At 47.2% G+C, this 15418-nt stretch overlaps 1 protein-coding gene across 1 annotated transcript in view; it reads left to right on the plus strand.

The window, feature by feature from the left end:
- KCNQ3 (potassium voltage-gated channel subfamily Q member 3) overlaps positions 1-15418 on the plus strand; it is a 271638-nt gene that overhangs the window by 214042 nt on the left and 42178 nt on the right. Inside the window, exons 2-3 of the mRNA XM_040979448.1 lie at positions 9760-9850; positions 11227-11353. Coding sequence (XP_040835382.1) covers positions 9760-9850; positions 11227-11353 — 218 coding nt within the window. The remainder of the gene's footprint in view (positions 1-9759; positions 9851-11226; positions 11354-15418) is intronic.

A 15418-nucleotide genomic window follows, 5' to 3' on the forward strand; every position in this document is an offset into this window, starting at 1 on the left:
AATTAATGAATATCTCCTTAATTAAATGGGGACTATTGAAAACGGGATCAATGCTTTATGCCAATTGTAGAAGACAAGAATCTCTTAAAAGTCAGATTTTATCTCAAAAATGGAATTGAAGTACAAAAATTGTAACAAATTTTATGATGTGATAAATAATGTGCTCTACTTTTTAGAAGAATGAGGGGGATGCACGCATTTTAAAGTTATTTTATTTAATTGAAATGAGAGAAACAGCTCACGATCCCCAGGCCTGCTCCCCAAATGCAGGAGGCGAGAAAATCTTCATCCCACACATCCTAACTACTCGTGTACCTGCTTCTTCTCAAGGCGCACTTAGCAGGGCGCTGGCGTTAGGAGCCAGGATGGGCATTGCGGCACGGCAGTTTAAGTTGCCACTAGGGCTCATTGCACTGCTTACCTGAGTGCTGGCTTAGGTCCCAACTGCTTTGCTTCAGTTCCAGCTACTTGCAGATGCATACTGAGAAGTAAGAGATGATGGTTCCCGTGCTTGGGCCACTGCCACTCACATCGGACTTAGATGGGATATATTCATATATCCATGCATCCATCCATCCATCCATCCATTCTCGCTCTTTCTTCCTCTTGCCACCTGTGTGTGTGTGTGAATGAGTGAATGAGAGAGAGAGTCTGAGACTTAAACAGGAGCAGACCTAGGATTTAAATACAGGTGCTTCAATATGGCAAGCAAGGATGCCAAGAAAGGTCTTAATTGTGACTTCAAATACATACCCCCCAAATCAAGGTGTGTATATACATATATATATTCATATTCATATTCATTTTTCATATTTATGCAGTTGAAAGGTACCCATGCCCATGTCGGATTCTGATTAGGGTGGAGAGAGTAAGATATGGTGGAAGGTGAGTGGGACAAATTTTAAAAAAAAATAATACAAGATGACTTAGGATTTTATTTTTTTTTTTTGATGTTGCAGGAAAAAGATTGTGTGACTTTTTTTTTTCATTTTTCAAGCCCAGCCAGGTGCCACCTAACTGCGAGATACTGAAAGCTTGTCATTAGGCAGTTGCAACACTGTACCGTATTGTGTGTTGAACGTCCAAAAATGAATGCAGCTGTGAGACCACCAGTGATAGTCTCACTGTATCTCCTCCATTCTATGAAATATTACATGTATATGACCGTACCAGTTGTCTTTGGTTTGTCTGCAAGATTGTCACTTGTTAATGATACTGTTCTGTTTAGAATAGCTACCCGTCATCATTGCCACCAACTTTGGAAAAGCCTGCATTATTTGGTAAGCATTGCCTTCTCACTTTGCAAATGGTTGCCATTGTGCTGTTGGCCACCTTGTCTGCTGGTAAGGCAAAGGCAGACCTGCCAGGCCATGGCAAGCACAAGGGAACAGCTGCTGTCAGTGCTGCTTGCCTGGAACTCTCATTAGGGAAGAGTGTTTTAATTATCAAGATTTCTTCTGCCCTGTGCAACGTCTTCATTGCAAAACACAGGATGAAGCATAGTAAACAACAGAAGTCCTTGATTTTTATCATGTATATTTTATAGGTAAGAAACTAAAGTTCAGAAATATAAACCTGGCCTTGGTCTAAGAGCTGAATGATGAGTCATGAGCCAGATCCAAGCAAACTATTATTGATTATCTGGTACTATGTAATAAACTACCTGATAGCTTAGCAGTCTAATACAGCACACGTTATCTCACACCGTGGGGAAGGAGGTTCAGTACAACTCACCTGGGTCCTCTGCTTAGGATCTCTCTCAGTCGTTATAATGACAGTGGAAGCCTGGGATGGGGTCTGACTGACTGGTGAGAAATAAACCCTCCTCCAGGCTTTCCATTTTGGTTCTTGGAAGAATTGAGACTGCTGGACTGAGTGACTGAAGACCACAGTTGGTTCTGTACTACAGAGACCAATTTCTCTAACATGGCAGCCTGCTTTATCAACACCAGAAGGAGAACTGGCATCGTGGCATGCTGGTGAAGCCATGACCTGTGACACTGTCAGGACTTTTGGATGTTTAACATTGCAGTCCCCCAGGCAGGCAGGTCCCTCACTTCCTAGCACGTTGCTTGAAATTCAGAGAGTGTGTTGCAAATGAGGAACTGAATACCAATGGGGGGAAGACTGACCTTAATATTTTAGGATGTGAATTTTGCTGTGAGAGAAAGAGAAAACATCACAAGATGCATGGTTTCCTCTCTACTTGCTTTGCCTAGATTCCCACTGTGCCTGCTCGTGCAAGCTGGTGCCTGGATTCTGAGGACCTGGGAGTGAGCTGATGGCTAATGGCTCCCACCTATGGCACACAGGGAGAAAGTGTGTGAGCTGCCAGAGCTTGGATAGCATTGCTTTATGTGCAAGTGCCAATGACAGTAAGGGTACCAACGAGGTTGTTGGCAGCTATGCTGATGGGGTTGTTGCATATTCCAGCTGATGACACCATTCATCTAGAGAAAGCCAAAGGCAGGAATGTGTCTTGGTATGAAAAAGGCTGATAACCCCATCCCAGGCATGGGCCTCTACTTTCCCAAGGCATGCCCTGGAGAGGGCTGGATGGATCTGGGAATGCTGATAAGGAGCTTCTTTGAAATGCTATAAACAGGGCAATGCATGATGGAATTGTGTTAGGGCTTCTCCAAAGTCCTTGTTGTTTTCACTCTAGATAAGAAACTCCATATCTGATGAAGGGGAGAAACATTCTCTCTGTGGTACAGTCCTTGGTTTGACCATCAGAGCTAGAATCAATGCCTACTGTAGCTCGTGGGAATCAATCATTTGAGCTATGCCAAGCACCGGGCTGTGTAAACTAGAAGTGCTGTCTCCTTTAATTTTACCAAAGTCCAAAATTAGGAACTGTTGTCATTGCCATTTGCAGGTGTGAAAACAATGCCCTGAGGAGCAAGCGGCAGAGCCAAGGTCTGGATTTCAGCTCTGTCCATCTCTGAAAAGCTTTCTAGGCCATCCCACTGGGATCACTACCTGAAAGCCCAAATTCATAGTAATCATCTTGAATGCTCTTTGAAGTATCCATTTAAGTTTTCCCATTTTACAGATACAGACTCTGAGAACTGGAAAGGGGAAGATGTTTTTCCTCAAAATCCCATCCAGTGAGTAAATATCAGAGCTGGGAATAGGACTGAAATGTGTAGCTTCTTCAGCCAGTTCCTGAGCAGGCTCTATGATCCCAAGAGGAGAACCACAGCATCCCTGGTACATGAGGCCAGCCCGTGGCAGAACACAAACCCCTGGGCCACAGGCAGGGAATGACACATTATTTCTGTTAGGAGATTCTCAGGCCTTGTAGTAATAGGTCCATGTCTTGGACTGGATGAATTATACGAAGACAAGGAAACAGAATCCTTCATGAAGACACAAGAAAACTCAGCTAGCATTCTTTGGGAATCAGGAGAGCCTCAGCCTGTTAGCTCTCAGAGGCCTTTCTTGTGTCCACTCCTGGCAGATTGGTAGGTAGTTCATTGAGAGAATGACTTCATGAAGAAGTGGAGGCTGTGGCATTTGAGCTGAGCCTTAAAGGATGAGTGTTGGTTCAGTGAGAGCAAGCATGTGAAGGGAAGGAAACAGACACTTGAAGGACCTGCATACTTTGATTCAGCTGGTTCAGTCTGCTGTGACTAGTAGGAGGAAGAATAGAGAAGAGCTTAACAAAGACGCCTGCCGTTTTGGAGCCATGTTGATCGGTGCACCTATGTTTATCATTGTTTTTTCCTCTGAATGGGTTGATACTTTTATTAATGCACATTGCTTCATCTGTTTTTGTCTGTTTTGTTTGTTTATTGTTTTTGTCTTAAAGTCCATTTTAAAATCCGATTTTACGGTAGCTGCTTCAGCTCTATTATGATTACTGTTGGCATGGGGCTGCACTTCTTTTACCTGCAGGCTGTCTCTCTGCATTGGCATGGTTTGATTTAGGGGGGCTGGTTTCCCTTGCTGAAAAGTTGAGGCTTCACCCTGAAATGAACGAGGAGCCACAGTTCCATGGCAGGGAATTGGCAAAATCAGATGTTGCTGGTTTAAAAAGATAATCATCCTAGGATGCATGTAGATAATGGGTGGAAATAGAAAAGGAAGTTCGGGTACCATTGCTCAACGTCCTGACTTTGCTTTTACCAGCTCACGGGATAAAGCAGCACTGAAGATATCCATGGGGACCTACCACACCTGCCATTGCTTTTCCAGCTGTGACAATATTGCTGACCCCAAAATACAGTGATACTATGCCGGCTGTTTAGCTGTTTGCCCCCTGTGCACTTCTAGTCTTGAGTTTGCTGATTTCAAGATAGTGTTAATATATGGAGTTATTTGGACTGATAATGTGTATGGTTAGACCCTGACCTTTGATGACACACTTTGCAACTGTGATGCACCTCACAGGTAGACAAGCACATGATACATTTGGAGAGAGAACAAGGATAATTAATAAATTAGGAAAAGTGACATCAGTTCTCAAAAGGGGAATTGAGCACCCCAGTTTCTATAAATTTCCTCAGTGTCTCTGGTCTTTACCCTCCCACCAGGTAGCTTTGATAGAAGGAAGCAGGTGATTAATGGCTATGCAAACCAAAAATAAAGCCATGGCCTTCAGCTTACCAAGGGCAGCAGAGGGTGGAACTGGGAAGCCAGGGGCCTCACCCTCTGTCTCTCCAGTGGCAAATCATTCAGACTGCTCGTGGGTGGCTTTCGTCTTTGTAAGATAGAGGAACAAGGGTAGGTCCTTCTTAAGATCCGTTCAAAGTCCCAGTTAATTTAATTTTGGAAAGGGCTTGACATGAGCCAGGTTAAGGAACCATTAGAGGCGTGATTTCAGCTTTGATCGTGTCCTTAAGCATAGGTTCCTAGGGATCGGGAAAATCCTTAGTCCTCTTTAGTGCCAGTGGTAGACATCAACAGTCAACCGTGAAACCCTCTTAATTTGTGATAAATTTCATTGCTTGCAATACAAAAATCCAGACAGCCTCACTACATCCATCTTAAAAGGTTTGCAAGATCACACTGATTTTCCAATCTTGTTCTAAGTGAATGGAGCAACTGTCATTAGGAGATGACCCAGCCATCTCTTTCAGAAGCTGACTTACAGGAATCGGAAATCTCTGGCACACAGTGGCCATTCAAGAGTCCATGGGATCCTATTGACTCTGCCAGTGGTCACTGCCCGTTTGGGTTGTGTCTTTGGCTTGAGATGCAGTGGGGGTGGTGGCTGAGGATCAGGATGGGTGTGACTGTGGTGTCAGCAGCACCTGCCCCACTCCACCCCCTGGGTTGATTCTGCTCTGCCTTACCAGCACAGGAGAACATTTCTACAGACACCTGTCAAACAGCAGACAGATGAGGATTCTCAGGAGAGCCTGGTGGGCTCAGCTGCCTCCATCCTTTGGCCTAGGCCCTTTTGCAACGTTTGGATGTTCCAAAAACTGCCCTTGAGCAGCCATGATTGGCAGGAGCCAACCAGAGTCTCTGAAGCTCTATGAGCTTTTCCACATCTGGGAGTCCAGAGGAGAAAGGAAGGGAAGGGATTGTTCCCCACAGCTGAACTGGGAACTAGCAGGCTGCCCTGGCCCTGTTCTGACCACACCATGTTCTCTGTAGATTCTCATCAGAGACTCCATTTCCCGTCTGTCAGCCCAGGTTTGCTCATCCGCTTGCTTTGTGAGCCCATTGCCACAATCCCATCTGTACAATGGAAAAAGAAAGACAATAATGGCAGTGGCCTTGCCCTACAGTGCTGTTCTTGAGTGTAAGCCACAGCGGTGCACAAAGGAAACGGTTGGACAAAGGCAGAGGTGTTTGTGCTCCCTTTCCCTGTAAAAGGCCACCTGGTCACCAAGCCTCGTCTCAGTTACATGGGCCGAGCTTCACAGCCTGTGAGGTTCGCCAGGTGTGGGTGAGCAGGGAACTGTGGGGTTTCCCAGGCATCACTGCCTTTCATCTTCACAGCTGCTTCTGCAGAAGCTGCCTGTCGCCCGATGGGTTTGGAATGCAGAAAGCTCTTGTCCAGGACCTTTGCATCTTACGCTTTAGAACCATGTGCAGCTATTAAGTGGCCTTCCTTGTTCCAGTCTCCTGGCCTCCCAGCCCCAGAGTGAAAGATAGCAGGGGATGGCAGCATGCCTTTCATCACTGAGTGAAAGGCATGCCCAAGACCATTGACCCTGGCTGGCACCGTTTTCAGAAACAGCCAGGATGCTTCAGACAGCAGGGCTGCAATTGGCTGCCCTCTTGGCCACAAGTCGTCACTCACTCGTGTAGGACACAGGGACACATGAGGGGTAAGGGACAGAAGAAGGAGAGCAGAAAAAGTTGTGGCCAGGGATGGAAACAGTTGAGGTTATAGAAAGGGAAGTCAATAGCAGGCAAGAAGTGCTAAAAGGCAGCAAGACAGGAGGGGAAGAGAGAAAGCACAGCACACAAAATAACACATCAGGGTCCGGTGACAAGGCAATGACATTGACGACTTTGTCTGAAATCGGATGCATATTTACATCGAAATATGCAAATATCCAGGAGCATCTCCTTGATGATTTCTGCTACAGAGAGGAGTGATATTTGCCAGATCTCAGAAATGCCCATCCCAAGGCTGCTAGGAGGTCTGAGGAGGAAAGCAGGCATTTGCTGCCCCCTGCTGGCTAACATCAAGTTTTGCATACTGCCTGCAGAGGGGAACTCCATTGAAATGGCCCAGATGCCTGGATATGGTTCCTGCCTCTGAAACCAACCTACTGTGGCTGAAGAAGAATTAGAACTTAAGCCTTGACCTCTCCTAAACTTCTCACTTATATTTTACTCAACCTGATGTAGATCTTTCCATAATCCCAACCTCAGCTAGTCCTCATGTAGGTGCTGGTCTTCGTGGCTCTGTAAGTCCATTGTACATCCTCCTGATGCCCCTCCACTGAGGATGCTCCTTCTGCTTAGTCTTTCATGAATCACAAATCCCGCCACTGCGGGACATTCATTGTGTCTTCATGTGGGCCATTGTCAGCAGCCATGACACCAGCCTGCTGACCAGTGCCCCATCAGATGGCCATCTGTAGTCAGGGATATGGATACAGATGTGGGTACGGACAGGATATGACCTTGTACATGGGTGAGGTATGCACAGAGATGTGGGTTGGTTTGTTGGAAGATCGCCTGCAGCCTCTTGATGTGGCCTACAAAATTCTTCTTACTCGTATCTGTCTGTCCAGGCCTACCTCACATCTGCTACAAATGATAGGGAAAATGTTAACTTCTTTAGTTGCTGTTACCTGTATGCCACTTACTCTCACATGTTCTGAGCGAGCCCCTGGGATACAGAGAGGAATGAAACGCATGCCCTTCTCTCCCACGGGAGCAATCTGGCAGATTCAGCACCCAGATGCAGCAACCATCACCAACATCACTCCATTAAAGTGTACATACCCATCCCACACAGTTCTTGTTTCCTGTCAGCGGTGTTCCTGGTTGTAGGATGGGTCCTGCTTCCATGCTGATCATCATCTGGGGGTTGAGGATCCCAGATCACAGAGCCACTGCTGTCCGGTGCCACGCAGACCTCTTCCCAGCAGGGCTGCTCACTGTAAGGCTGACGTGGGCTCCTCTCACTCCTGTACTATGAGAAGGGAATGTCTGACTCATGGGTCGATCAAGGCCTGTGGGATCATTTGGTGTGGCCCTGCCAAGGAAACCACAGGTAGCATTTGAAATTCAATAAATCCATACCAGGTTAATTTCTGTACTCTGTGTGTGCACACTGTGTGTGCTCCATGCCAAGGGGCCACGCTCTAGGTCAGCACACACGGAATGAGCAGTGTCTCGCCTCAGCTGGGACCTCTGCCCACTGGCTGAGCCTGGTCTGCCATACCAAGCTCACAGGCATAGCTTCCAAGGGCATGCTGGACAACTGAGTCAGAACTTCAGCTACACACCTAGAAAAAAGTTGTCCTGTTTTACCCGCCAAACCAAGGGGATCTGGAAAAGAACCAAGTACTATGTGTGGTAAGTTCTTACCAAATGGTACTAAAGGAGCAGCTGACCCATTCGTGAAGGCTGCCCCTGTCAGGCACTGCTCCAGGCACCAGGGTAGGCCATAGCACTGAACAATGAAGGACGCGGGCGCATTCATTGGGTCTGTTTTGTAGAGAAAGAAACCAAGATACAGTGAGGTTGTCTAACTCATCTGAAGACACATAAATCAGAAAAGATGGAAGAGGATTCTGTCTTGACCTTCACAGCGTATAAAGGGGTGGTCTTGAGGAAGCTCAAGGGTGAACTGGCAGAACCTTTCGTGACTGCTGCAGCCCATGTTGTTGGTCTCCAGCCTCTGTTCCCTGGCCGTTTTACTGGAGTTGTAATCATCCTGGTACTGGAATGTGTTTTGCTCACTTCCTTCATCTCTGTGATGGAAAAGGATCCTGTGTCTCTCAAGAGGCTGATGTGGGAAGATGAGCTGATGCAGGCAAAGTGACTGTAACTGGGCGTGATGAGAGTTGTTGATGTCATTGTCACCACCAGCACCATTGTCGTCATTGTCTGAGAGTATTTGGAGCCTAGGCTGGGGAGATTCTTGCCATGTGTCACGGTCATGATTTCAAACAGAATAGGAAAACCCAAGAGGCAGTTGGGAAAATGTTCAGGTTCCTAGGCAGGGTCTGAAACTGAGATTCTATCTGCAGATTAGCAGTTTATTGACCAGGAAATGGAGTGTGCATCCCTAAAGTTCAGAGACGGGTTGTGAGCTTCCTCAAGGGGCAGCCAGAGCCAGCAGCACACATCCTCCTGGCCCTCGCATCAGGCCCTTGATGTCGCATTTGAAGTATTTTTGTTGATCTTGACTGTGAGCTCACAGGGAAAATTCAAGGTCTTCACTACTGACTGTCAGCTCTGTGTTCCCAATATCAGCCACAAAAGCAACTGATGGGTACGTGAGCAGAAGCCAAAAGGGCATGGGCTCGAACCTGGGGATCAAAAGTATGCTTCCCTGAGAAAGCAGGGTTGGCCTGTGTGATGCCAAGCTTCACCCTAGACTTCATGATCAAGGATTCTCCATCAGGAGGAGCAGCCATCTTCTCTGTGCCTGACCCTGAACGTGCACACACAGAATGTTTATATAAATGACATTTTCAGTGGAGCGTTGGCCTCTACTGCAGCTTGACTAGGGCATGAGCTGGGTGACCTCTCTGTGAATCGTAAAAGCTCAGCCGGCAGCCCCCTTCAGCATGCTGAAGCCTGTTCTTTCCAGCATTAAACAGCTCTGGGTTTGGCCCACGGTCGGGATGGTTGCCTGTAGTTGCACCAGCTGCACAATGAGTGATCTGCATCTGTGGTGACAGAGTCTGTGTTCCCCTGACTTTGGAATATTTTGTGTTTTCATACTAAGAATTTTCAAACATATTTTAAAACTATAATGCAACATGTACGTGAAATGGCATTGGTTTACAATATTCTTCTTGGTGTTACACCAAAAATGTATGGTCACTTAAGTTCTTTCAGGAGTCTGCAGGCTCCCGGGGATGGTCCGGTTTGAGTGCTTACTAGCTCACTGCACTAACTAGCCAGTTAAGTGGGCGTGTTGTTCAGACTTGTTTTCTTTCACTGGGGCAAGAATCCCTGCCTGCCTCACCAGTTGTCATGCAGAGCCCAGGGAACATGTCAGAAGCACATGAGTGTGTTCCTTAAAGGATGAGGCCGCCACATTCCCCTCTCCTCGATGGCACAACACGCCAGGGCTAACAGTTTCTTCTCTCTTCCTCCTCATGCCAGGTTCCTGATTGTTCTGGGCTGCTTGATCCTGGCTGTGCTGACCACCTTCAAGGAATACGAAGCTGTCTCTGGCGACTGGCTTCTATTGCTGGTGAGTGGCATTGCCTGGCAGTGTGGACACCTCTGCTGGGACCTTCACGGCAAGGCAATAGAGGACTCCCTGGGCACAGTTCTTCCCTGTTGGCTGTGGCTCCCTGGGTCTACAGCCAAGCCCAAGCCTAAAAGCAATCGATGTCTTCAGCATCATTTAATGATGCCTGCATGGGCACAGATGATGTAAGGATGGGCCATCCTGATAAGGATTTACTGTTCACAATCAGGCTTGAAGGGAACAAAGATATCAAAACATATTCATTACATGGCTTTAAAATATAAACAGCAGACACGCCACCCTCTGACAGTTAGAACAACTATAGATTCCATCCCTGCACCTGCCTGTTCTTTCTCTCCATTGTTCTACTCCCTTGACCCAAAGACCCATTCCCTTTGAGGTCAAATGCAAAATTGTGCTTCTACATAGAATCTCCAAATTCTCTTTCACTCTGTGGTCTCTCTCCAGTGCTGTGATGGAGTGATTTACTAAATGATTTGTGTAACATATGCCAAGGTGCCAGTTAGAAATCGAGAATCAGAGTAGCGAATAATGGTGTGGGCCCAGAGGAGGTTTTAGAGAAAGCTTGCTCCTTCTTTAGCCCTGGGCAGTACTGGTTACCTGGGCCCTCAAAAGACCTGCTCCACCTCTGCTGAGTGAGATGGGAGTCCTGGCTCTTCAGGGTGGTGCTGCGGGGGGAGAGGCCTTGGTTTTCACCCTGCAAGGCAATGCTGGCGCCTCAGCTAGGGGTCACAGAGGCTTCACAGTAATGGAGTCAGTGGGTTCGAACCCCAGGGGTCCTAAACTGAGTAAGTGGAGTAAGATTGTGGATCACAAGAGAGAGAAGCAAAGGTGTCAGTGTCTGATGCACAATGGGGATGCAGAAATGTGGATGGACCCAGAGTCCTTCGTGCTGCCTGATGCCATGCTTAAGCATATGGCTGCTGGGGGCTAATTATCTGAGCCCAGGACCCTACCGTTGACACTTTGTAGTTTTAGGAAAAGCACCTTTTGCCTTGGTTTCTCAGAATGGAAAGTGAGCATTTTATAAAACACTTTGTGGGTTCCTGACCCAGGAGCCATACTTAGTAATCATTGACTATGATTGCTGAGGGGCTGCACCTTCATAAAAGGGACTGAAAATGATATGACTCATTGGAATGAAAACCTGGGAGAATGAGCAAGGAATGACACTGCGCATGTGTGATAGCACATCCACAACAAGAGGGGAGAAGCCACCGACCTGTTCTGCTTCCCCTCTGCCACTCCCAAAGCTGCAGAAATGCAATCCTTCAGATCTTCAGAGCAGAAATACCCCATTCTGCATGACTGGGTCCCCAGTTCACTGATGCCTCTCCATATGCTCCTCTATGCAGGAAACATTTGCTATTTTCGTCTTCGGAGCTGAGTTTGCTTTGAGGATCTGGGCTGCCGGATGTTGCTGCCGATACAAAGGCTGGCGGGGACGACTGAAGTTTGCCAGGAAGCCCTTGTGCATGTTGGGTAAGCCCTGACCCTGTTGCTAGCAGAGCCTCAGTCCCTGTCCCTGCTGCATTGTTTCTGTGGGGTGATTGTAAGAAGCTATTCTGGGAACTCGTGTGCACTGGGGAGGCCAGCCCAGCCTCTGACCTTGCCTGCCTTCTGAAGGGAAGCTGCACCTGCCCCGAATGTCCATGGCAGTAATTCTGAAGTGTTTGGGAGGAGGCACCCTTCCCTGGCTTTTGGCTTGAGAAGAAGGGAGTATGAAGGACCTGAGAAGCAACAGTGACAAGACAAGCATCACCCCTAGAACTGTGACAGCATCCATCTCTATACTTTCCAGGTTGTCTGGCTAGCAAGATCAAGCGAGACACTTGTTGATAAGTTACTTTGATAGAGCCATGGTGTGCCCAAATTGCAGAGCTATGAACAGGTTCACACAGCTGAGTCATTTTCCGGCACATTAGCGGTGAGCAGTGCATTCTATCCTAACGCCCAGGTCTGCAAGAACCCAGCACCTGTGGTCTCTGTCCAGATGCTTTGCTTGTGTCTTCATCCTCTGCATGGGTGCAGACACTGCTGTCTGTGTCACAACACAAACCAATAGGGTTGTGTGTGAAATTGTTGCCAAACTCCAAGTTGCACAGGAAAGATATCTGCCTGACAGAACCTATTCTTGGAGTTTTACGGCTCTGTGGAGCATTAAAGTCATTGAGCATCAAGCACCAGTGTTGGAAGGATCTTCAATGGCATTTGGCCAAAACTGCCCCCTGGGTAGCATTCAGGAGCCTTGTAAGTGGTCACCCATGTCTGCTGGCACACCTCTTCTCTCAGGATGCCCAGATCTTTGAGCCCAGCCTTCGAGTTCCTCTCCTCCACTCAGGCATATGTTCCAGAACACATCTGACACCACGTGTTCTCAGAAGCCCAGTCCCTCGCCTCCTGACACATCTCTCATTCCTCACTTCCCACAGCCCTCAGACATGCATGATCAGCCCAGAGGAGCACTGGACTCCAAGCTTGGTCTGCCAGGTAGCCTGGGGGTGGGTACATTGTCTTCCTTGCTGACAACTGCAACCTCCCCGCCTCCCCAGTCCATGCCTGCAGCTGAAGTTGCACTTCTAAGCTTTTGTTCTTGCATAGAATATTAAATGCAAAAAAGTGTGTCAAATTTAGAAGTTTTAGTCACTATTTTTCCTGTTTCTGCCTTCTTCCTTTGCCTTCCTTCCACATCCACTCTACATCCTCTTCTTGGCTAGCTCCTTTTTTTCTTCCAAGTCTTTTACAAATTCCTTTTCTCCATTGCTGTGACCAGTCCTGTGCTGGCCAGAAGAGGGAGGGAGGGAAGGAGCAAGGGAGCGAGGGAGGAAGAGAGAGAGAATGTTGCAGATGGGACTCACGTATCTGGATGACGCTGGCCCAAATTCAGTTTGAGAGCAGCCTGGCCTGTAAGGCTTGGATCCCTTGAGGACAGGTGTGTTCTCACATGGCAGCAGTGATGGCAGGCCACTCGCCTGCCTTCCCTGGAGACTGAGAATGGGCCTCAGCATCATGGCACTCTTGCTGGCTTTGTTTTCCTTACATCCCTATATCTTCTGTTCTCTTCAGCCTGGCTACTCTCATTATGTGACCCATCTTAGCTTTGGGTTATTATAATGAAATACCTGGGCAAGCTAAATTATCAGCAATGAAGGTATATTTTGAGTCCCAGTTCTGGTGGTGCACAGACAAGTTTGGGTAGATTTCATTGCTTCATTCTTTGGAAGCAAATATATATATATATGATATATTTATCAGAAAGACCAAGTTACAGAGTCAGAGACTGAGGGGTGGAGTGAGGGAGGTTATCCAATTGCTGGTTCACTCCCTGAATGACTACGACAGCCGGGATTGGGCCATACCAAAGCCAGGAGTCAAGGTTATGGATGTCGGGGTCAAAGCACTTGAGCCATCCTGCACTGCTTGCCCAGGAGCCTTAGCAGGCAGATGAATTGGGAATAGAGCCAGTCAGGACTCAAGCCTGTGCTAATAGGGGAGGCTAGCAGTATAGGTTGTGCTTAACCCACCATGCCAAAAATGAAGAGGATAACCTTGATAGCAGTGTCCCCAGGCAACACACAGCATCCATGACAAGACACAGGAGATGCAGGTGTGCGAGGGAACTTCACAACGTGTGTGCATTTACAGATATATTTATAAGGTCTTATTTATCTATTTGAAAGGAAGAGTTACAGAGAGTGGGAGAGATAGGGAGAGATCTGTTATCTGTGGATTCCCCAAAAAAGTTGCAATGGCTGGATGCAGCTGAAATCCAGAACCAGGAGCATTTTCTGGGACTCCCATGTGTTTAGCAGCGGCCTCAACACTTGGGCCCTCTTTATTACTTTTCCCAGGCCACAACAGGAAGATAGATTAAATAAAACAGTCAGAACATGAACTTGCACCACATAGGATGCCATCACCATGGAGGGCAGCTGTATTCACTATACCATAGTGCAGTCCCAGAAATGTGTATTATAAAGTCCTATGCAGAGATTCCAGAATTTTGGTCTAAATCAAAACTTATCTTCTAATTGCATTTTCTACTAATTTTTAATTTTTTAAAGATGTTTTCATTTGAAAGAGTTGCACCAAGGAAGGGAGAGACAGAGAAAAGTCTTCCATCTTCTGGTTTATTCCACAGATGACCACAACAGCCAAGACTGGGCCAGGCTACAGCCAGGAACCAGGAGCCAGGGGCTTTATCTGGATCTCCCCTGTGGATGCAGGGGTCCAAGCACATAGGCCACCTTCATTGCTTTTCCCATGCCATTAGCAAGGAGCTGGATATCAAGCTAGTTCCCATTTGGGATGCCAGTAATGCAGGCGGCAACATTACCTGCCAGGTTAAAGTCCGTATTGGCTGTTGTCCATCCACTAGCTTTTTAAGGCTGCATCAGTTATCTTATAATGCCACCAGGATTCAGTCATGGGGTTCCCCTTAATAACTTTTTAAATCAAACTTATTTATTATTCCATGATACAGTTATGTAGGCTCTGGGATTCCTGCCCCCCCCCCCACCGACTAATTCCTCCATGTCATTGCAATAGTGTAGTCCTTCATAGTCAATCATAAATCCATCATTCTGCTAAGTGTATCCTGACATTGTAGGCATGGACACTGACAGACAGTCCAGCATCCTCTTAATAACTTAATCAAATGTGATCATTTCCCAAAGGCTCACCTCTAAGGATTATAATATATGACTTTCTAGCCTGTTAGTGCCGCAACGTAAGGCCTTCAGGAATAAATTTTTTGCGTGAGTTTTGGAAGTAGTTGCTTCTAGCATAACACTGCCTTCATGAGAAACATTGGTTTTCTCTGTGTGTGTGACAAGATGGTGGTGGTTGTGTCCATGAGCGTCTCAGCCCCATATCTGGGGCAGCTTCAGACCCTCCTGGTTGAGTACAATATCTCCACCTGGGAAATCCACCATCCTCACAGAGCATCAGACACCATAGCACCCACCATGCATCTCGCTTCTCTTTTGTTTATATTATGCATACTATAAGCAGATTTGCACAGATGAAGTGTGGAGCCTGCTCAGTGGCACAGACCTATTCCTGCCTAGATGCTTGACCCCAAGGTTTTCTGAGAGCTCAGGCACATGTGGAGGATATTCTGATAGGCAGAGAAGGCATCCGTGTTTGGGGCAGACCCACCTAGATTTGAACTGAGGAGTGTGGCTGTCGCAAGCTAGGAGACCAGCGCATAAAAAGATTAGCAGGTGTGAGGGAGCCCTGCGTGCTCAGAAAAGGACATAGGCTTCTGGAAGGTTCCCAGGAACCAGAGGAATTTAAGGAGTTCAGACTGCATAGTGGCTGATCATTCCTAGCCATGGGCTTCTTGGAACCCTTGCATTCTTGCAGCAACATAGCTCTGTGGTGAAGGTCTGTGGGAAACACCCAATTTCACTATTGCATTTGTGTGTCACAGAGCAATAGGGCATTATTGGGAAAGTGGAGGCTCTGAGGAGTCTCACACAGCCTGCTTCATTCAGTTGTACTCAAGTGTACTTCACCGTGGGTTGTTTTGACCTCCTAGCCCTG

This window comes from Ochotona curzoniae, unplaced genomic scaffold (genome assembly GCF_017591425.1).
Source record: "Ochotona curzoniae isolate NIBS_2020 unplaced genomic scaffold, NIBS_Ocur_1.0 contig_3190, whole genome shotgun sequence".
NCBI lineage: Eukaryota > Metazoa > Chordata > Mammalia > Lagomorpha > Ochotonidae > Ochotona > Ochotona curzoniae.